This window comes from Ornithodoros turicata, chromosome 1, assembly GCF_037126465.1.
Source record: "Ornithodoros turicata isolate Travis chromosome 1, ASM3712646v1, whole genome shotgun sequence".
NCBI classification, from domain to species: Eukaryota; Metazoa; Arthropoda; class Arachnida; order Ixodida; family Argasidae; genus Ornithodoros; species Ornithodoros turicata.
Genome location: NC_088201.1, coordinates 184,088,174 through 184,110,773, shown reverse-complemented (window position 1 = coordinate 184,110,773; position 22,600 = coordinate 184,088,174). Strand labels below are relative to the sequence as shown.

At 45.8% G+C, this 22,600-nt stretch overlaps 1 protein-coding gene across 1 annotated transcript; it reads right to left on the bottom strand.

Annotated features, from left to right (window-relative positions):
* Nucleotides 1-14,502: 14,502 nt before the first annotated feature.
* LOC135391678 (uncharacterized protein K02A2.6-like) lies at nt 14,503-15,255 on the bottom strand. The gene has a single exon (XM_064622020.1). The coding sequence runs from the start codon at nt 15,253-15,255 to the stop codon at nt 14,503-14,505; it is 753 nt and encodes a 250-aa protein (XP_064478090.1).
* Between the last annotated feature and the right edge of the window lie 7,345 nt (nt 15,256-22,600).

The window sequence follows — 22,600 nt, the reverse complement described above, 5'->3', positions numbered from 1 at the left end:
CGTGTTACACTATTGAATAGAATTAGGAACCTTGCATCAGATTTCCTAATCCCTACAATAGAAAATAAATACTAAAAACTTAATTATTAATTACAAAACATTTACAACAGTTTCAATGGTCTCCACATCATTACATTGTATCACAAAGCAAAATTGCACCGTGCATATAAAAGATTCAAAAATAAAAAAGCTTCACAAAGAGAACTGTCATCTCGCAAGACTTGAATTCGGACTTGTTGTTTTGTCGAACAGATATAAAAACAGCATTTATTGAGTCCAAGCACATATAGTGAAAGCTGCACCTGCGTTCAGTACTGTACTCCTATAACATTGCATTTTGGGCCTCGTCGAAAGCTAGGTATGGAACCCATAATGCCATTCTATTTTGGTCCACAATGTCCATTTTTACTCGTGAGTATGGACACTCCAGCTCTAAATGTAGAAGCCATACCTCATTGTCTTTCACGATAACACCACCGGGCGTGGTGCGGTAAATATTATACACGTCTACGAGCCCCGGGAAAAGTGTCCGCTCCTCCCGCTAGGGGATTCGCTTGCGGCGCCCCTATAGGCGCTGAACGGGGCGTATAAAATGTCACAGATGATAATCACGTCAGTGTGGCCTGTGTTGGACGAGATATTCAGTGTGAAGGCAGCAAAAGGTGACAGGAATGTACCATTTTAGTGTCTTCTTCGCCTTCCCAAATCAAAATGGCTCAGTACATCCAACACGTCCTATTCGAATTTGAACAAGCGTACTTAGGTAAGCGTCTTCGATATTTTTGTTGAATAGAATATTTATTTCACTTGTTCACGAAATGTTTACAACATGATCAAGCCTGGCCGAACATGAACTATATCTATGGGATCAAGAGATTCTGATATCGCTGAAAAATCGCGGACGTGTGTGTATGCATTTTTGTCAGATGTAGCAGTTACCGTACCAAGAATTGTATGATAAATGCGCTGCGTTTCACTAATGCAGTGAGGAGGTAGCTCGAGAACTTGGCCTGATTTGATAATTTACAACCGGGGGGGGGGGGGGCGATATGTTTATTTAAAAAAACAAGAATGGAAAGCTTAGCCATGCAAAGAGTGAGCCTTTATAAAGGCTTATAGACGCTGGTGTAGATTTTATCATTCACATAAAGGCACAATCGCCACAGACGTCGTGTAACCTCCTACCAGTAGTGAAAAAGTAACGCAATAAAAGCAGCTGTTGATCTCGAATTTACAGAAAGAAAAAAACAAAAAATCAGCCGTGTTACTAGTCAGGTGCATCCTATTTCACATACCTGCATTAAACAAAGCGGGCTGTACTTGATGCAAACAATGCCTTTCCATAGCAATTTTTCACTCTTGCCACTGAGGCTCTCTCGAGGAAACGCACCAAAAATAACCGGTGCCTATTTCGAGTATCAACTATCCTTCAAGGCGACTTCCATGTAGCTTGTCGAACCAAATAAAGCACGTGTCAACTTTTTATTCTGACATGGTTATGGCTCTTTAATAGCATGGTAACGTAAGAGTAACTCGTTACTGTCGAGTACCGGGAACGCGTTCCTTTTGCTGCTTTGGTAACGGGTAACGTATTTGGTTCCTTTTTTCGTGGTAACGAGTAAGGTATTTAGTTCATTTTTTTGTACCGTGTACAAGTCTGCCGCACGAGCCTTTAACGTATAACTATTTTTTTTAAATGAGAAGTGATATACGTCAGCTTGCTCACCTGCAGTTCTTATGTCCTACATTAAAATGCCACTAAGGACTAAAATATATATTTTTTATTTGGTGTTTCAAATCAACCTGGGACTCTAAGACTCAGTATGCAAAGCGTAAATGCCGTATTGAAACATTACGCGGTTCCCGTCGTTTTTGAAAAGAACCGCAAAATTCCGTAGATTCGGGTTCTCGATGAGAAGGTGACGTCATCGAGAGTTGCCGTATCTTTCTCTATCTCAACAACAGAGAGAACGTGTAGGTTCTTCACTCAACGTTTGAAGTCTGCCATCACCTGTGGGGAGGGGACGCTACTCGACCTTCCGATCGACCTTGCGGATTGCGCACCTACGACATCACACTTCTTAAAACAACGTACAAATCATTTTTATGACACTTCCGCCGACATAGAGAAATATTTTGGGAGACTGCAGTAGTTTGAGACACGTAGGCTTCAATGACGTCAATCCGGCAGGGTAATGAAGACACGGGATTTAGACCTCTAACCGACGGTCGCATCAGTCTCAGTCGATTTCGAAATTACAGAGTCATTTCATTCTTAGTGAACCACAGTTACCACGCTACCACAAATCCCACGCGTAAGCTGGTGTAAATTAGCTGATATTGTACGGACAGGAGGAGACGCCGGATGTTGAGAATATCTCGGAGTCTTTTCTCTGGAAAACGACGAAAACGTCACTCCCTAAGAACTGAGACTGAGGTCGTGACGTTGAGGTGTGAAAAGTACAAATCTAGTAAAATGACTCTTTTTTTCTGATAGTGTGTTAGGCATCGTATGCGTACAGTCTCGTTCACCCCATTACAGCGTGAAATTCGTTATGGTATTTAGTAATCTCGAAAAATAGCCTGCGTTGTTTCATCCTGTTGTAGATACGCCTTCCGAAGTATATTTCTAAGCGGCAGTGATTCGACGACAGCTCAGGAACATAGCCGGGAATGAAAGCGAACCCTTGTTTGCACCAGCCGCATCATCAGTTGCATTCTTCCAGCGCGGTGTATGACAGTGCTACCAGCGGGAGGAGGAAACATTAATCAGTTTAGCTTCATCATTTAGCCATTAAAATAACCTTCTACTGTGCGCTTGTGAACCTTCGCTATTTTCTCGCAACCGGTTTTTAATATGAGACAATTGATGTTCTGAGGCTGGAACACATATAGAAAGGACAAATATATACAGGTCCTCAAATGCCTAAGAGATTAATTATGAAAGATGTAAGTCACTGAAAAGGTTAGTCAGCTGTGTTAGCTTAGCTCAATTGGTAGAGCCCTGGACCGGTAATCCAGAAGATGTGGATCCGAGTCCTACAGCTGGCTAACCTTTTCAGTGACTTCCATCTTTCATCATTAGGTTTTTAATATTTCTTAAATTCCCACCATTGGCGTGTGTGCCAAGACTGTCGTCTTTTAGCCGCATGTCTGGCACACAGCATGCAGACAATGTGAATGATGCGAAAACCTCCTCAGCTTTAGCTCCCATGGTGTAGACGAGCGAGTGTATTTGCTCGGGATTGGCTTTCATTTTGGACGCTGCCGGAAGCGTTCCCATCTTCGCTCCCTAACAAACCATTCCTCCGGGACGAAGATAAAAATTGCGTGAGGTGATAGGTTGTACATCCGGCTTGCAGCTGGTCAAGATATCTGTGCAATGGTTCTCATTTTTGATGACATTTGAGACGCGAAGACGGTGATGACAGCGTGGGCGAAGACACGTTGACGAACGACGATAGAAGTTCTCACCAGCTGACTCTAGTTGATGCTGTTCGCTATCAACTTCTAACACTACGCTTGAGGCATGGGTTTCGTTTAGCCCTTGAATGCATATAGTTAACATAAGTTAACGCACATGGGAGTGACCATGACGAGCAGTTCTTGTTCACGTGTGTGGCGGCTGCGCCGCTACGCGCGCCGTCTAGGCGTGGTGCGCTCCCAGTTTCGCATTAGCGCCCTAACGGCGCTAATGCGTGCACAACAATGTGAGTGCACAACAATAACATTTGTCTTTGCACATTCACAGATGCAACCACTGCACCACTCCCAGGAGAGATTCGATTTCAAGTTTACGTCGCCTATGGCAACGTGTTCCACTACAATTTCAGCAACGAAAATTTGGCAAAGAAGTATGCGGTCGTGTTGTTCAATGCAGTAAGCTTTTGCGTTACTTCTAATTTTCCATAGTTCTAATTATACGGGGGTATCCAGAAAACAAGTTCCGATTGGTTATTAGTATTTTCTTATTCTAGATAGAGGATATCTGCAGAGTTTCGCATGACCTCAACAATTATGCTAGTAGTCGCGCTTGTCACAGCAGGGCACGACATTTTGGATCTCCGTCGTAAAATGATGAGGGAAGTGGCGATATGCAAGGAGCCTTCACTCAGTTATCGTCTTCGAGTAAACAGTGGCGAACGATGCACTATTCAACAATGCAAAATTTCGTACGATAAATTTATGACTACAAGCGTTAAATGAATACGTGAGAACGTGTATGATGAAGAATGAGGCGCCTGACGGCATCTGTTCAATGGACGGGACTGTTTGATTGGCCTCGCTGTTCCAGTTCAAGTAACGCTGCACTGTCGTATTCATTTTACCAGCACCACACACGCCCCGTTCACTTTCCCAATCATTTTCCAATAGTGCATACCTAGTTGTGGGCAAGTTTACGACCAGCCTCCGCTCGCTGGACAAGAAATAGAGCAAGGGTGCAACTAAGACGATCACACGATAATGCGGGTGCGCCTCAGCTGCGTAGTAAAGCATGTCAGAGTCGTACGAAAAAAAAGGTGATGCTTCTTCGTCACAGTAGTAATAACAGAATGTTAGAAGGATTTCATATAGGAAAAGGTGTGTATGAGACCGCAACATTAAGCTGGGCACCGCTTCACGGTATACACGGTACAACAACTTGCATGTTAAAACAAAAATAAAACCTGAGACAAGGGACAGAACATAACAACACGACACGTTTTTGAACTCAGCAACCCATTTAATGACACAAACACCTCAGCTCCCAATAACCTCCTGATGGATGGAAAGGGGGGAACGGAGGGAACGCTACACAATTGCCTCTGGACCTAATGTCCTGGAACTCGGCTAAGAGTCGCCCAAACGGTCCACGCACCTTTTCCAAAACACAGGTCTGCTGGAATAGTAGGAAACAATTGCGACAGTCTTTCAAGTGTTCAACCAATTCAGAATTCCCTGAAAGGCTGTCCGCATTCCTTTTATGCTCTAGGAGCCTATTATTTAAGCATCTGCCCGACTGCCTTTCAGGGAATTCTGAATTGTTGGGACACTTGAAAGAATGTCGCACGAGGTTCCCGCAAGTCCAAGTGACCTGTGTTTTGGAAAAGGTGCCTAACCCGTTTGGGCGTCTGTTAGCCGACTTAAAGGAGATTAGGATCAGAGGCAATTGTGTTAGAGTCCCCTCTGTTTCCTCCTTTCCACCCATCAGGAGGTTATTGGGAGTGTAGGTGTTTGTGCCATTAAATGGGTTGCTGAGTTCGAGAACGTGTCATGTTGTTATTTTCTATCCCTTGTCCAGGTTTTATCGCCGTTTTACAACGTACCAGCTCGTCTGCACCCTTGCACTTCTATCATGGCATGTTAAATAAACAAGTTTTAAAAATTCGCACTGCCTTTGCTCCTAAGGAAGTCCCACCGACCTTTACTTTTCATTTAATAGAGTTCCATATTCCCCTCCACCCAGCGACAGTGGACCAGGCACATCAATTGGAACGCAGCGCCCACGTCTCCGGGCTCGTCCCCTTGCATTCGCATCGCAATATACAAAGTGAAGAGACCTCTCTAAATACACCGATTTTCGCATTTGAGTGAGGGTTCTGATGTGACCATGTTGCTCGGAAACACGGTGTTACTTGTTCGAACACGTCCTGCTATAACGCATACACGACATTCCGAAATTCCACATGCCTGTCACAGGTCTCAGTGACCTGCACACACCCTCCCACCAGTGCACAGCCCCCCTCGCCGGTGGTCAAAAAGCACTCCCTGATTAGAGGGGAGGGAATTCTGCCTTACTCTCAACACCCGGCTTCTGCTCTTGTCGTGCATTGCATCACATTGCACGGAAAGTACTACACCAAATCGTGTGGGATCTTTATCGTTAAAGTTGGTGATGAATGAAAAGTAAAAAGCGTTAGAGTTTCAGAATCCACTGGGGCGAATGCGACAGTCCCCAGAGAAATTTAGAAACGAAGACCAATGGCGTGAGCATAGGGAGGAGCACGCGTTACAAAGCACACACACTTTGACTTCATCGTTCTCGTCTTCAACGAATACGATGTTTAAAAAAGACGAAATCAATCAGGAAGATCCCAAATGCAGTCTACAACCGGGCTTTCTTTATTTCGCCTTAGTGTGATTCGATGAAACCACCATCATCCACACTATCCTTCACAGCCCCCCCTCCCCCTGACACTCTGGTTCCGGAGGACATAACAAGTGATGCTGTAAAGTGTCACCAGCTAGCCTGTATTCGGATCATCCAACAGAAACAGGCCATCAAGAAGATATATTCTGTCTTTCCCTCGTATGACTCAGTGTGACCTTGCCCTAAACTCAGGAGACCTTCTATGTACGGACCCCTGTCAAGCAGCCTGGACGTTTGCCGAAGTACTCATGACGCTGTGTTGGTGCTTACCGCGTCGTACGCCAAACCGTACACATCCTCCGGCTGAAGCTATACAGGGTGTCCAAGCAACGTGTGAACGTACGTTTATATATACAGAATGTTCCATTTAAGATTGACCCCACCTTTAAAAAATAATGATTCATCGCAGAAGAATGAAACCAAGTGCATAGTGTTACCAGTGACCTGGAGCATTTAATAGTAGTTTTTGTCGCGCAATTAACGGATTAATTAATTAATTTAATTTTCTAACTTTTTAATTAGGAGGATCACACCGGAGATGTCAACTGTGAAGTTGTGGGAGTTGACATGAGAAAGCGAATGCAGTGTGTTGCAACTCTCTAGCTCATACGAGTCTTTTTTCCCGGGCCAGCAGAAAGGGCCCGGAGTTCCGAAACAACGACGGAAACAGTTTCCGTCGCGCGAAAAGAGCGCTTGATTGCAGCGCTTTCTCACGGCCGCTTGACGAACAAGCATTGATGCCGTCCGTTCCGCCGATGCTGTTATCTGTCACGGGTGCGGGGACACCAGCAAGGTCACTGCGGCGCTTTATCTCTTGATTCTTTGTTTTTTAGGCGTGAAACGGCACAATACACGGGAAGTGGAAGATAACTGCTCACGGCTTACCTTGAATCACGAGCGCGAGATTATTAAATCAATGAGAAAGAAAGAAAAGCTGTGGGCTATGAAATTTATGAATCCGCTCTTTTACACCTTTTCATTTGCACCCGCTCTCTGCGTTGTAGCACAAGTTATGTATTTTCCAACGAAGAGACAGTAGGTACGATGCTTGTCCTAGATGTTGCACAGGGCAAGCAAGAAAGGAAGGAAGCAAGCGAGCATGTAAATAATAACAGTAATAATTGGGGGGTTTATGACTATAGGGGAGACAACAGTGATCATGACCGACGCCACGGTAGTTGGCCTGTGAATTAATTTTGCCCACTTGGAGTTCTCTAACGTGGGTGGAATCTTACACACGGAAGATCGTGTGTAAGTCACACCAGGAGACGGCATGCCTAAGCAATCCGTGCCTTCAAACAAATTGCTTGCGACTCCGCCCGCGTTCAGAGCACGCGACCTTGGGAATGAAAGCAGGAAACGCTATTAACCAAGCCATCGTCTTTTTTTTTTCAAACTGGCAACCGAAGTTTGTTCAAGCAAACAAAGAATTAAACGAGTAGGTAAAAATAGCATGCCTTCTTTTTCATTCATTTTTCATTTCATTTTTTCATTCAACTTATTTTACAGAACATTGCAAAGGTGTCTTAACATGACCGAAACAATACTATGTACATTCAGAGCAGGTGTTCGAAAAGATCGCCTTCCTCAGTCACACAAAACATGCATCTCTTAATTGTGTCCTCCGTTGCCCTCCGCAACGTGGCCGCGGGGATTCCACGGCACCCTTCCGTGATCCTCGCCTTAAGGGCGTAAGGTGTTATTGTCTCCTGGTCGTACACGCGATCCTTCAGATATCCCCACAGAAACACAGGTCCACCTTCACACAGGCCCGTACCTTCCTATCCATCGGCTAGGAAATGCCCTGTCGAGATAGGCACGAGCTTGGCTAGAGCTGTGGGCGGGTGCGCCATCGTGCTGAAACCACAGCTTGCCAAGCCGTGCCAGTGGAACGTTGGCGCAGAACTCTTCCACGGGGCCCAATAGAATCTCATTGAGGTACCTCACCGCGGTCAGTGTCCCATCAAGGAAGACGGGGCCAATGAGAGCTCCGTCGCAGATACCGCACCACACGTTGAGCGACCACTTATACTGGTGGCGCGTCCTTCCAAGCCAATGCGGATTAGTAGCGCTCCAGTAACGAGCGTTATGCAAGTTCACCTGTGCATCACGAGAGAAATTTGCCTCGTCAGTCCATATGACATTTCTTTGAAATTGGGGGTTCATCGACGATCTGCAAAAGCCAGTTGGCGTAGTTCAACCAGCTTTCAAAGTCCTTTTGTTCCAACCTTTGGTGAAGTTGTATGTGGTATGGATGGAGGCCTGCTTCTTTTACCACTCTAAACACCGTAGACAACGGGACGTCTGTCTGCTGGCTCGCCTCGCGGAGGCTAGCTTCAGGGTAGGCCTCAAGAAATGCCAAGATGTTGATGCGAACATCGTCTGACAGCTCCGCTGGCCTACAACACTGCTTGATGAACCTGCCATATTGCTTCAGCGCCTCGTATTGACTGACAATAGTTGATGGGTGTTGTCTTGTGCCAGGGTGCCACCTCTGAAATATCTTGACTGCCTTTTTCTTTTTGCCCCCTGCAGCACCTAGGGCAAGGACCATGTCCGCTTTCTCTTCGTTGGAGTAGGGCATTGTTTGTCCCTCAGAGCGTTCAACAAAGAATGTCGGCACAGTGATAGCCCACAGCCTTTCTTTCTTTCTTATTGATTTAATAATCTCGCGCTCGTGGTTCAAGGTAAGCCGTGAGCAGATATCTTCCGCTTCCCGTGTTTTGTGTCGTTTCACGCCTAAAAAACAAAGAATCAAGAGATAAAGCGCCGCAGTGACCTTGCTGGTGTCCCCGCATCGGTGACAGATAACAGCATCGGCGGAACGGACGGCATCAATGCTTGTTCGTCAAGCGGCCGTGAGAAAGCGCTGCAATGAAGCGCTCTTTTCGCGCGACGGAAACTGATTCCGTCGTTGTTTCGGAACTCCGGGCCCTTTCTGCTGGCCCGGGAAAAAAAGACTTGTATAAGCTAAAGAGTTCCAACACACTGCATTCGCCTTCTCATGTCAACGGCCACAACTTCACAGTTGACATCTCCCTTGTGATCCTCCTAATTAAAAAGTTAGAAATGAAATTAATTAACTAATCAGTTAATTACGCGACAAAAATACTATTAAATGCTCCAGGTCACTGGTAACACTATGCACTTGGTTTGATTCTTCTGCGATGATTCATTATTTTTTAAAGGTGGGGTCAATCTTAAATGGAACACCCTGTATATATATGTGTTTACAATTTGATCGTGCACTCCCAGCCGAATACAGCTGTTTCGTACTACTGTGCACTCGTCAGCCCGGCGCAGGGAAGTGACACGATCTTGGGTCGGCGCTAATAGTGCGTCTCGGCGAGACGTCAATCTTCCACGGTGATGGCGCCACCTGTGGAGGCCGCAGTGCAAGCAAGCAAGTGCATCTACAAGGCTATTTTTCCTTTGTATATATATATGTGTGTATATGGATAACTGGGTGCAGATGGACGCGAGAAAGATGTAGACTACAAGTAATGAAGAGACTTGGGACGCCGTATGAGGATTAAAAACAGTTCAGTCATGTTGAAGGCAGCGCTGACTGCCGAAACGTCGACCCCTATTTGTATCTGTAAATCTCTTTGTAGTACCTCCCTCTTAATTATTAGGGTAATAAAAGTAGCAACTGTTTTAATCCTTATACGGCTTCCCAAGTCTCTTCATTACTTGTAATCTATATATATATATAAATATATTTGTAAGTCAGACGTCGCCATGCTAGTACTGGACAGCTGTTTCATCAGCAGTACGCATGCAGGCAACGTTTGAGCGCATGGCGTCAGAAGGTCACGTGGCACGTGATGCCTCCCGTCAAAGTGTCCTAAGACACATCTGAAAGCCCAGTGCAAAGCCAGTGAAGTGTATACGGGGGAAAATTTTGCAGGAGCTCTTTGTCTGCACGTTTAGGGTATGTTTGTAAGTCAAACGTCGCCATGCCAGTACTGGACAGCTGTTTCGGCCTTCTTGGGCCTCATCAGCAGTACGCATGCAGGCAACGTTTGAGCGGGTATATATATATATATATATATATATATATATTGAAGGAGCACAGTGCCGCCTCATGCGTCGGAGGTGAGCTTTAACTTGCGGGAACGAAACAAAAACAAATATATCGGGTGACTCTATCGGAGCTGCCCTTATCTTGTGTTGCATATTCTGTTGTCTTTTAATCTTTTTCCAGGACGCAAGAGGCGATAATGTGCTCTTTCCCCCTCTCACATTGGGAATGAAGGAAATACGTGTCTCCGAAGGTGCACAATGAACAAAATAAAGAAAGAAAACGGTGTTCCTTCACGATTTTTTTGCGGACGATCTACCGAACGGATTTTTTTTCACAAAACGGCTACGATATCACGAGACCGAAAGGAACACATGTTCTCATTGGGAAAACTTCGTAGCTTTTATAATTAAAAAGTTAATTATTGAAAGTTAATCAAGACATTGTCTAAAGAGTTTGCTAATGCTCTCCTAAAGAGTGCCCTTCAGCATATGCTATATTGCAGTTGATTTCATCTCGGAAAAAGTGATATATATATATATATATATATATATATATATATATATATATATATATATATATATATATATATATAATGGGGGAAAAAGACATTAAAGAAACAAGAAAATGACACTAGACGTGTTTGAAATCCAAAGTGAAATAATAAGACGCGGACTAAAGATTACAGGAACGTTAACAAAAACTGATTTATTTAATGGGTAATTTAACACATAGATTAAAAAAAGAATGGTCAACGTTTCGACAGTGGCACTGTCTTCCTCAGGACAAAAGAGGTACAAGGGTTGCGTATTGCTTAAATAGGTTCCAAGGTAAATATAAATGGTAGCGAAGGCGGGAAAAAATACAATATCTGTGTTAGCAACTTTGCACCCCTCATGATACACATGCGAGTGTGGTTGCTCAGGGGCAAACTACGAAGGTAAACCAAAATAATTTAATCGGAGGCGCGAATAATGTCTGTACTAATACAATATGCATGTTTTTATTGTAGCAATTCGCGCGGTCTGCCAGTAATACGCAAGATTATAGACAGAGCCGAGTACTCTTCCGGTTCCTGTCGTCTCCATGTTGTGAGCTACGAGTTTGCTGTACGTTGACTGCGCACTTTGTGTCTGTTCATAGCCGTTTTCTTCTTCATCGCCGTCTGTTCAATTTCAAACCACCTGCAGAAGCTATCTTATCACGTCCATGACGATCTTCTTATCTCGTAGCAGGTAAACACCTGCTACACGTGTCATGTCCGTTTCCCTTTTTTGGTATCGTAGTTTCTGCACAGCGCGCCGCCGCTATCTACTTAAAGAAATGCCGAGTGTAGGCGAGGGTTGTTTTCGGTTGTTCACCGGGAGCTGTAACGTGTTGCTGCCAGACGTGTTGCCTCACCGGCTTGCGCCTTTGCGGAATGAACCTTTTCCGTTTGTCACTTGCTCTGGGTTAAGTTCCTGAAGGGTTAGGTGTTCCTGGGTTAGGTCTTCCTGGGTTAAGTTCCCTCAACACCACCAAGTGCAACTTGGGACATTCCTAGGAGGAATGCCACATTTCAGGACAGTAGCCAGATATTGCTTTATTTGAGTGTCAAGAATGTGGACAGTACTGACTTTGGAGCTGTCGGTTCCTCTTCCTGCCTTTGCGACGTTTGTGGGTACGTGTGAGGAAGCCTTCAAAGCCACCGTTAAGACATTCCTCACCTCCCAAGGGGTCAGGTCGAAGCTGTGTGAAGCGTTGGACACACTTGTACCACAGACATTGAGTTTGTGTTTTTCATGCGTGTATGATGATCTATTTCACTTTTTTCTGTGGGTACGACTGTTCTGACCTATCACTCTCACAAGCTGCATCGGCAAAACGTTTGAGCGTATGGTCAATGGTCGGCTCGTCCATTTTCTAGAGGAAAACAAATGTCTCTCTGAACTGCAGTGTGGTTTTCGTGCCGGGCGGTCCACAACAGACCACCTCGTTCGAGTAGAAACAATGATACGTGAAGCTTTCGTCCGAAGACAACACTGCCTCTCCGTTTTCTTTGATCTTGAGAAGGCATACGATACCGCTTGGCGGTATGGTATCCTACAAGATCTGTACTCTTTTGGGATCAGGGGGCGGATACTTAGGTGCGTCATGAACTTCCTACAAATCAGGACATTCCGAGTACGACTTGGAACGACGCTATCTCGTGTTCTGGTTCAAGAGAACGGAGTGCCACAGGGATCTGTCCTGAGTGTTACTCTCGTTCTTGTGAAAATCAATTCAGTAGCCAATGCAATTCCTTGTTCTATGTACTACTTATACGTAGATGAGATTCAAATATCATTTTCTTCTACAAATCTAGCAATATGCGAGCGACAGATGCAGCTAGCTCTAAACAAGCTCACCACATAGTCCCTCGAGAATGGGTTTAAGTTCTCGCACGAGAAAACTGTCTGTGTTCACTTCTCTAGGGTCAGAGTAATGCTTTCTTCACCTACTATTAAGCTGAATGGGCAGGACCTCACTGTTAAGCGTGAACACAAATTTTTTGGGGTCACGTTTGATAGCAAACTTACTTTCCTACCGCACATTAAGAGCCTTAAAACTAAATGCATCAAGTCTCTAAGCCTCTTAAAGGTGCTGTCACACAGATCCTGGGGCGCAGATCGTGACACGTTGCATAGAATTTACATTTCGACAGTGAGGTCAAGATTGGACTACGGGTGCATTGTCTATGGATCTGCCCGCGAATCTGCTCTGAAGATTTTGAACCCAGTTCACCACCAGGGGTTGCGTTTAATAACTGGTGCCTTTCGTACATCACCAGTGGAGAGTCTATATGCCGAATCCAAGGAGTGGTCGTTGGAGAGACGTAGGTTCTACATCTCAGCATCATATGCGCTAAGAGTGAGAGGCTATCCGGAACATCCTGCACTCCAGTCTGTGAGGGAGACACGGTTTAAACAGTTCTTTCTCAGCAAACGCACAGTTATACCTCCTTTTAGTATGCGTGTGCTACAGGGAATCGAAACGTATGAGTTCATTGAGTATCACACCCCAATTTTGCAAGCGTGTGTGGGAGCTCCGCCGTGGGACGTACTTCCAGAATGCAATTACTCTTTATCTAGATATTACAAACATGGCACTCCGCCATGTGTGCTCCAACAAGAATTCAGTTATGTAGCCAAAAGCTTTGGAGATCACACTGCTTTTTATACCGATGGGTCCAAGACACATACATCCGTTTCATGTGCAATGGTTACCGAATCTTGCACGAAGTCACAGCAGCTTCCTAACTCTGCATCAGTTTTTACTGCAGAGCTATATGCCATAATAATGGCGCTTATCTTCATCTTAGACCGTCAGATCGTGTCTTCGATCATCTACAGCGATTCACTGAGTTCTCTTAAAGCCATCTGTACGATACAGAAACAGAAAAAAAATCCTGTATTAAGGGCCCGATATCTTGCGACCTGTCTGTTGTCTGTTTGTTTTGTCTGTTTAGGTTTTTGCTGGGTGCCCAGCCACGTTGGGATACTCGGTAATGAACTTGTTCTGTATTAGCCACCGAAGACACGCCGATACCAAGCAAGCCCGAACAGCAAGCCTTTAATGTCCCAAGCAACCAAAAACAGTCCTACAAGCTGGGCACGTGCCTCGTGCCTCTAACCTTCTCGTCGTCTTTATCGTTATATGGCAATACATAACTCTTTCACCCTTAAACAAAACGAAGTCTGTTACATGTTTGTTCACTTAGTTCTTTGTTGTATAATCGTCCGGGCGGTATCTGTCGGGAGCCGTGCGAACACGTGTGCTTCTCCGCAGCATTGGTGTTGACGACTGACAGCCGGAGAAGCTGGGCGCCTCTTCCTCAGCGAAGCTGGAGTCAGGCGTTTTCTTATCCCTGTCCATCATGTCTCCGCTGCCAGTTGCTGATTCTGGCTGCTGGATGGGGCTTGGTGAGCTGCCGTGCTGAAACTGCCCTGGCTCCCGTGACGTCGATTCCGCTGTGTCGACATTTCCCCACGTTTGGGGTTCGTTACTCGGACGGGTAGACGCAGCACCTGCGACGTCCTGATTTGGAGTACGAAACGTGCTTGTTGCCATGGCCCGTCGCTTCCGCAGGTGATCAGCATGTGTGAATCTCACGTGACATCCTACCCTGACGAGGTATGTTGCGGTGCTAACTACTTGTTCGATGATCCCTTCCTGCCACGATTCTGCTTCGCCTCTCGTTGTCTTCACGAACACCTTGTCGTTCACGCTGAACAGGTCTGCCGGTCCTCTTTCGCAGTTACGACGGTCAGTATTCCTTTTCTGACGGTCTGCCATGTCACTTGCGAAGTTCGGCTTCACGAGAGACAACCTAATGCGGGGCAACCGCTTCAGGAAAAGCTCCGCTGGAGCCTTTGCCGTTACCGAATTTGGCGTGTTTCGGTAGGACATCGTCGTTGATGCGCTCTTGTACTGTACGCTTCGCTCCCATTATCCTGTCTTCCAGAACTTCCTTGAAGAGCGCAGTCTTGGTGGTCCTCACCAGTCTCTCTGCAGCTCCGTTGGAAGCAGCGTGGTATGGAGGTGTTCGAGTATGTCTGATTCCTCGCTGTCGCAGGAACTCTTGAAATTCCTCAGAGGCGAACTGTGGCCCGTTGTCTGTTACCAATTCTTCAGGGTAACCATAGGATGCAAAAAGGGCGTCCAACCTCTTCAGTGTGCTTGTAGTAGTCGTTGTATTCATACAGAAAACCTCAACCCATTTCGAGTAGGCGTCGACCAGCACCAGCAAATTTACGCCGTCCTTGAGAGCATAGTCCACATGTACACGTTGCCGAACTCTTGTCGGGTATGACCAGGGCTGCAAAGGACCAACAGTCTTTGCCGGAAGAACACTTTGACAGATTTTGCAGCTCCGTACTGTGCTCTCTAGATCTTTGTCTAGACCAGGCCACCAAACATATGACCTCGCTAACATCTTCATCCGCGTCATGCTTGGATGAGCTTCGTGCAATAGCGACAGCACGGCAGGCTGCAAGCTCCTCGGGATAATGACCCTGTAGCCCCATGTCAAACAGTCCTGTTCCACTGATAGCTGATCTCTGCGCACAAAGAATGCCTCCATTTCTTGGGGGTACCTGCTTGGCCAACCGGTTAGTGCATACTGGACGACCCCACTCAGAAGCGGGTCTCGCTTAGTTTCCATTGCAACTTGCGCTGCAGTCAGGGGCGTTGCATCGAACACAGCTAAACAGCCTGGTTCGCCCTTCTCTCTTGTACGGATAACGGCAGGCGCGATAACGCATCTGCTACTTCCATGTTCCGACCATTCCTATACTTGAGGTGATATTGATACGCGGCCAGTGTCATTGCCCATCTCTGAATTCTGGCGGCAGCTAAGGATGGCACAGGTCTATCGTGTCCCAGTAAACCGAGAAGGGGTTGATGGTCGGTGTAGATGCTGAAACGTCGTCCATACAGGTATCGGTGGAAACGTCGCAAGCCGAAGATGAGTGCCAGCGCCTCCTTCTCGCCCTGTGCATAATTGCGTTCGCTGCTTGAGAGTGTGCGGGACGCGAACGCGATTGGTCGTTCACTTCCGTCTGGCATTTCATGGAAGATGACGGCCCCTAGACCATAAGCAGATGAGTCACAGCTTAGTCCAATTGGCTTATTCACATCATAAAACGTGAGCACTTCGCTGCTGAGAATCATCTCTTTGGTCTTTGCGAAAGCGTTCTTGCACCCTTTTGTCCAGTGCCACTGTTTGTCTTTTTTCAGCAATTCGTAAAGAGGCGCTGCCACCGTTGCCAAATTCTTCAAAAACATGGCGTAGAAGTTGAGGAGTCCTAGGTAGGCTCTCAATTCTGTAATGTTGGTTGGCTCTGGTGCGTCCCTGATAGCCTTCACTTTTTCTGCTATCGGATAGATTCGTTCAGCTGAAACCCTGTGGCCAAGATAAACGACTGAGTCACGGAAGAACTGACATTTTTCTGCTTTTAGAGTGATGTTGTAGTCATTTAATCGTTGCAGAACTTGTGTGACCGTTTTGTAGCTGTGCTCTATGTTCCTGCCTGTGACGATAATGTCGTCTATATAACATCCTACATTTGGGATACCTTCCAGGACCTGGTCCATCATTGCCTGGAAAATAGCTGGCGCACTCGCGATTCCAAAAGGAAGTCTTTGGTACTCAAACAGTCTTAGATGAGTGTTGACCGTGAGTAAAGGTTTGGCATCGTTGCAGAGCGGTACTTGCAAATAGGCTGAAGACAAGTCTAACACGCTAAAGACCCTGCCTCCCGCAAGCATGGAATAGAGATCCTCTGGAAGAGGCAGCGGATAGCAGTCAGTCTTGAGAACTTGATTTACCATGACCTTATAGTCTCCGCAGATTCTGAGTCCGCCTCCACGCTTGGGAACCACAACGATAGGAGTTGCCCAGTCACTCTTCATCACTCGTCTTACGATGCCGTTGTCCTCCAATCTGCGCAGTTCTTCTGCAACAGCGTCCTTGATCGTGAAGGGAATGGGCCTTGCCTTGTAGTACATGGGCAAACTGTCGGCTTTTATGGTAACTTTGGCCTCGAAGTTTCTTATTACCCTAGGCGTGCTGCTGAAAACTTCAGGAAACTTGTCTTGTAGTAACTTCACTCTGCTGTCATCCGTGACAGCGCAAACAGTTCTCCAGTCGAGGTGTAACTTTTCAAGCCAGTCACGGCCTAGTAGCGTCTGCAAAGCCTTGTCGTCGTCTTTTACCACGAAGAGCGAAAGTGCTGCGCTGTGACCCATATGTTCCACGTTGACAATTGCCTCCCCTTTTAGTTTTAGCGGTTCACCGGTGTAGGTCCTTAGTGAGGCGTGCGTTGGCTCGCACTTCGTTCCTGCGAAATGCTCATTTTAGATTCTTTCGGGCATTAAGGTAACTGCTGCGCCTGTGTTCACGAGCATTGAAATTGGCGTTCCTTCAATGTTCAAAGAAACCTCGTAGCCATGCGGTTTCCCTGTTGCGTACATTACAACATGATAGACATGCGATTCCTCAGAATCCGCATCTGACGTTTCAACGTAGTGTACCGAGCTCTTTTTCTTTTTCTGGACACATGGCCTGCAAGTGCCCACTCTTCGCACATGTTCGGCATTTCGTGTTCCGATACCAGCACCTCGCGGGGTCGTGCCCCTTACCGCAACGATAACAGAAGCTCCTTTTCTGTGACGCATTGTCTTTTTTACTTCAGTTACATGCCTTTTCCCTTTGGCGTTTCTGCGCACCGCGTTTATTTCAGCTGATCTGGGCTCTGCGGTGTGCAATTCATTCGTCTGTCGTGCAGCGAGTTCTTTTTCAAGCGCGATTTTGCATGCGCCCTCAAATGTTAGTCTTTCCATTGCAAAGAGCAGCCTCTGTGTCTCCTGATCGCGTAGCCCTGCGACAAGGCGGTCCCTCAGGGCATCATTCAGGAATGCTTTGAATTCGCAGTAACGTGCCAGATGCTTTAACTCAGACAAAATCTTTGACACTCTCTCCTTCTTGTTGGATCCGCCTATTGAATTTACAACGCTCTGCGATCACTGAGTATTCCGTACTGAAGTGGGCTTCAAGCAACTTCCGTATTTCATCGAAAGTTTTGTCGGTGGGGCTCTCCGGAACAAGAATTTTCTTGAGCTCCTCATAAGCGTGACCGCCCACTACATTCAGGAACAGCTTCAACTTCTTTGTTCCTGGAACCTCATTTATGTCAACAAAACTTTCGAACCGCTCGAAATACGATTTGATATCGTCCCCCTTCGGGTTGAACTCCGACATACTTCCTAAACGTTGCGAAGCCTGGGGCGTGGACATGTTGAAGAAGCGTCTCACTTATCTGTTGCGCAGTTGTAGTCCGTTCAGTCCTTTTCCTGAGGCGGCTCGCAATGTTACTTCTTGGCGTGCTGTTGGGTCGGCCTCTATCTACATGATGATTGAAGATCCCATCCTGTGTCGCCAGTTGTTCTATATTAGCCACCGAAGACACGCCGATACCAAGCAAACCCGAACAGCAAGCCTTTAATGTCCCAAGCAACCGAAAACAGTCCTACAAGCTGGGCACGTGCCTCGTGCCTCTAACCTTCTCGTCGTCTTTATCGTTATATGGCAATACATAACAGAACTCGCAGATGCAGCAGCTGCAGCTGTGCTCTCTTCTGAAGTGAGCCTTTTGGAGAGTCCCTCTCAAGACCTTAGGTCAGTCCAGAGGAGGAAAATTAATGTAAATGGCAACGAGAGTGGGCTACACGAGAAAACAACAAGCTTTGGCTGTCAAAAAACACAATTTTGGGAAGCATACCGAGTTTTAAAAATCGTCTCCATTCAATAGTTTTTAGTCGTTTACGCATTGGTCACACGTACCTCACACATGGTTTTTTACTGCGTCGGGAGGAACCACCTGAATGCACGCACTGTGGGGAGCAGCTGTCTGTGCTGCACATCCTAATGACGTGTCCTGCACATGAACCTCATCGTCACTGTCACTTTAAAGAGTTTTACAGATACCAGTTGCCGCTTCACCCAGCCTTGTTGTTGGGTAATGAGCCTCTTTTACCCTTCATGGGAGTTTTTAACTATTTTAAAGATGTTGGCTATTTAAATGCAATGTAGTTTTACCCAGCTCTGCTCATGTATCTTGTTGTACTGTCTAAACCTTTCTAAAACTATGGTTTTAGTTTAATCTTGCTGCTTTTACATAGTCACCAACCATCCCCATTGTCTTTTCACCATAGCTTTGGCGCACTATGACCCTTGTTGTCCGTGCGCCATAAAAACCTGAATCATCATCATCATCATCATCACGACTGTTCTGGTTTGCACGAGAATGGAATGAGGAAGTACGAAGTAGTACGTTACGTCAGAAGGCACTGCAGCAGGCAGTGAGACTAAGTTCGTAATCTCTGCACGTTGTTGTGATGTAACCAGAAGTTTTCTTTTCATGCAAAGGGATATGCGTGGTTCTGTTGTCTATCCAGTGATTTCAGTTGTAACCTAGATTACACATGATCTCTTATAATTGTTTCATTCCTGTGAAGCATACGATTTGTCAAAGTGCACTTTTGCACATAGCTCCTTACTGTGTTATTTGTATTTTGACAGCCATGCAGAGTTCAGTAGTCTGTGCCAATTATTTATATGTTTAGTGTTTGTCCACCTGTGTACATAGATACCTAGCATACATTTTCTGTTTTGAATCTTCAGCAGTTTGCCTATTCTTTGATACGTATGAAGTGTATACCTGTGTACATAGATCCCTAGCACGTAATTTTATATTTTGAATCCTGCGCTGAGTTCAGTAGTTGTGTGCAAGTATGTAGGTGCAGTTATGTGCATGGCTAAGCACCTTGTGCAGCTTGCAAATCTACACCACATGGCAGAATGTGCACAAAATAGCAGAAGCACAGACCATTGTCGATGCTTTGACATTCCTTTAATACAAAAATGCTGTTGTAATCAAAGTAGAAGTAGTCATCAGCAGGGTGTGTACACACTGGACAAGGTTGTCTTTGCTGGAAGCTGATACTGTTGTGGCTGTTTTGCAAGATAAAGTATCACAGACTTCTGAAATGAGCTAATGTACTTGTGCCTTCTTATTCCCCCATAGCATTCGTCACAGTGCCAAAAACTGTGGGCAGCCATAGCACCACACAGTATGCAAATATCATGCAATGTGATCTTCAAGTGCAAATATGTTCACTTCCACTTCTTTGTATGATATGTGGAAAGTTCCAGATGTACATGAGGACAGCTATAGCAGCATGCATTGGACATTAAGGTCCTGGGCCCCACCTGTGTTTGCTGGAATTTGTACATTATCCTTTCGTGCTTATTCAGTACATGGACTGTCATACTGGTTATTTTGCACATTATTTTGTCGTGGGCATTTATGATGAAAGATGGAAGTCACTGAAAAGTCACTGTGTTCCAGCCTCAGAATATCAAATGTCTTATGTGGGTATTTATACTGTTTACAACGGCATTGCGAATTAACCTGTGATAAAAGAAAGCAAGCCCCCGTCTGGTCTCCTGTGTCCTTTGTTGCACGCATGTCACTAGTGTTGATTCTTCTCTGTTTCCAAATTGTTTGAGTTTTTGCTCTTGGATTTGCTTTCAACAGCGGTTCTGACATTCCTCGGCTCGACATCGCGATGGAACGAACGCGCAGCGCGAGCGCCCGGCCCGCGCTATACGTAATGGTGACGTACCAGGTGACGCCATTATGACGGCATTTGTAGTTTGCCCTGCAACGGATGGATGGCGCTGATGGTCTTTATCATGGCCGCCCTTGAAGACGTGGTGGCCAATGCAAGCTTCGCTGCCATCTATATTTACCTTGTAGGTTCCGTGAGTGACGTCACAGTCGGTGCAAGTATGCCACATGGCAGTTGTCCGTGAGTCATATTCTGGAACCTTCCGCAAGGTCAAGTCCGGGGGGTGATGTCATCTTTCTTGGGAGCCAGCTCAGGGTGAGCCGTACTGAGGCCATGGCTGAAAAGAAAAAAGAGGAAAAATAAAAGGAAAAAAATGGGAAAGTATATCCCATCTAGGCGACCAGATTCCTTACTGTTGAAAGTACACCGGGATCTTCGTTAATGATTGATTGGAATTTGTAAATGAGGTAAGACTCGCGTTGTTCCCTGGCTCTATCGGAGCTAAAATTTGATTGAAGAATAAAAAGGGCGACGTCATTTATTGAGTAACCAGGCTGGTTGAAATGACGAGAAACAGGGAGATTTGGCTTTTTATTAACGTGCGACTGGTGATTGTTGAACCTGATCCGAAAAGATGTTTAGGTTTGACCTACGTATTGTGCTTGACACGTGTTGCACTGAATGGCATAAATGACGTTGGATGAATTATAGTCAAAGTCACCATGAATTTTGACGAAGAAACTAGAATTTGTGCTGTTAAGCACGTGGGCACTTCGCATTAGTTTGCATATTTGAAATCTGCGGCCATTGCACGGGTGGGACCCTGCCGTCGGACCTGTTTGTCGGTTGACTTTGGAGCTGACTAGATTATCGTGAAGGTTTTGTGTGCGCCTGTAGGTCACACGTGGGGGTTCCTGGAAAAGTTGTCGCATGCGCTCTGACTGACGAAGAATACTGTGGTGGCGATTAAGTATACTGTTGATGTTACAACGAGGTTAACGGGACCATTGTCTGATTTGCAGTTGCGGTTTTGGAACAGAGCTTTACGATCTGCCCTGCGAGCCTTCCTTATTGCGTCCTCAACTAAACTGGGTGGGAATTGGCGACTGATGAATGTTTGCTTGAGTTGATTCAAAATTTCTATCCAGATCACTGTCGCTGGACCAGATGCGTCTATAACGAAGTGCCTGGCTGTAGGGGATAGCAAGTTTAGTGTGCCACGGGTGGCAACTCTTGAAAGCTAGGTACTGCTGGGAGTCCGTAGGTTTACGGAGCAGGTCCGTAGTTAGGACCCCGTCTGTTAACTTTACCTGGACATCCAGGAAGTTAACAGTTAGAGCTAAGTAAAAATGGGTGAATTTGATAGACGGATGTGCTTGGTTAAAATTGGTAATGAATATATTTAGGTCGTCCTCCGAATACAGCCAAACCATAAAGATATCGTCCAGAAAACGCTTGTACAACGACGGCTTTTGCTCGCATTGGAACAAAAATGCCTCCTCCAGATCACCCATAAAGATGTTTGCATATAACTTGGTGCCATCTTAGTGCCCATAGCCGTGCCACTGACTTGGAAGTAATGTTTACCATCAAATTCAAAGCTGTTATTTTTCAGAATAAGGTTATGGAACGTGAATAAAACACAAGTATCGTATGAGTTGTCCGGATAATTTAAAAACGCCCTTTGAGCTGCAGCAATGCCATCTTCGTGGGGGATGTTGGTATAGAAAGAAGAAACGTCTAGCGTGACCAGCAAACTCCCAAGCAGCACAATGTACTGGAAGTCGAGTGCATTAGGGGTGGACGGTATATGTCTTATCAATGTTCTCTAGTTCCATGAATCTGTTCAAGGCCTTTCATCTACCCGTCCACCCCTATTGCACTCGACTTTCAGTGCATTTTGCTGCTTGGGCTTGAGGGAGAAGGTTGGCACTGACTTAATATTTCCAGGAAGTGATTTGTATCTTTAACGTAGGATGGAAGTTTTGGGGGTATGTCTTTAAGAAGATAATCTACAAAGCTGGAAATATTTAAGTAGCTGCACCGTTACACGAAACTATCGGGCGCCCTGGGTTCCCAGGTTTATGGATCTTGGGGAGCATGTAAAATCTGCCTGGCACAGGATCTCTAGGGAGTAAGTACCCGTACGGGGTGGTGTCTATCTTTTTGCTGGTTTTCATATTTTTCAACCTACGGATAACATTCGCAGTGACCTGTTCAGTAGGGTCAGCTTCGAGGACTTTGTAAAATGGTGTGCAAGATAACTGCCGAATACCCTCGTTAATACTGTCACG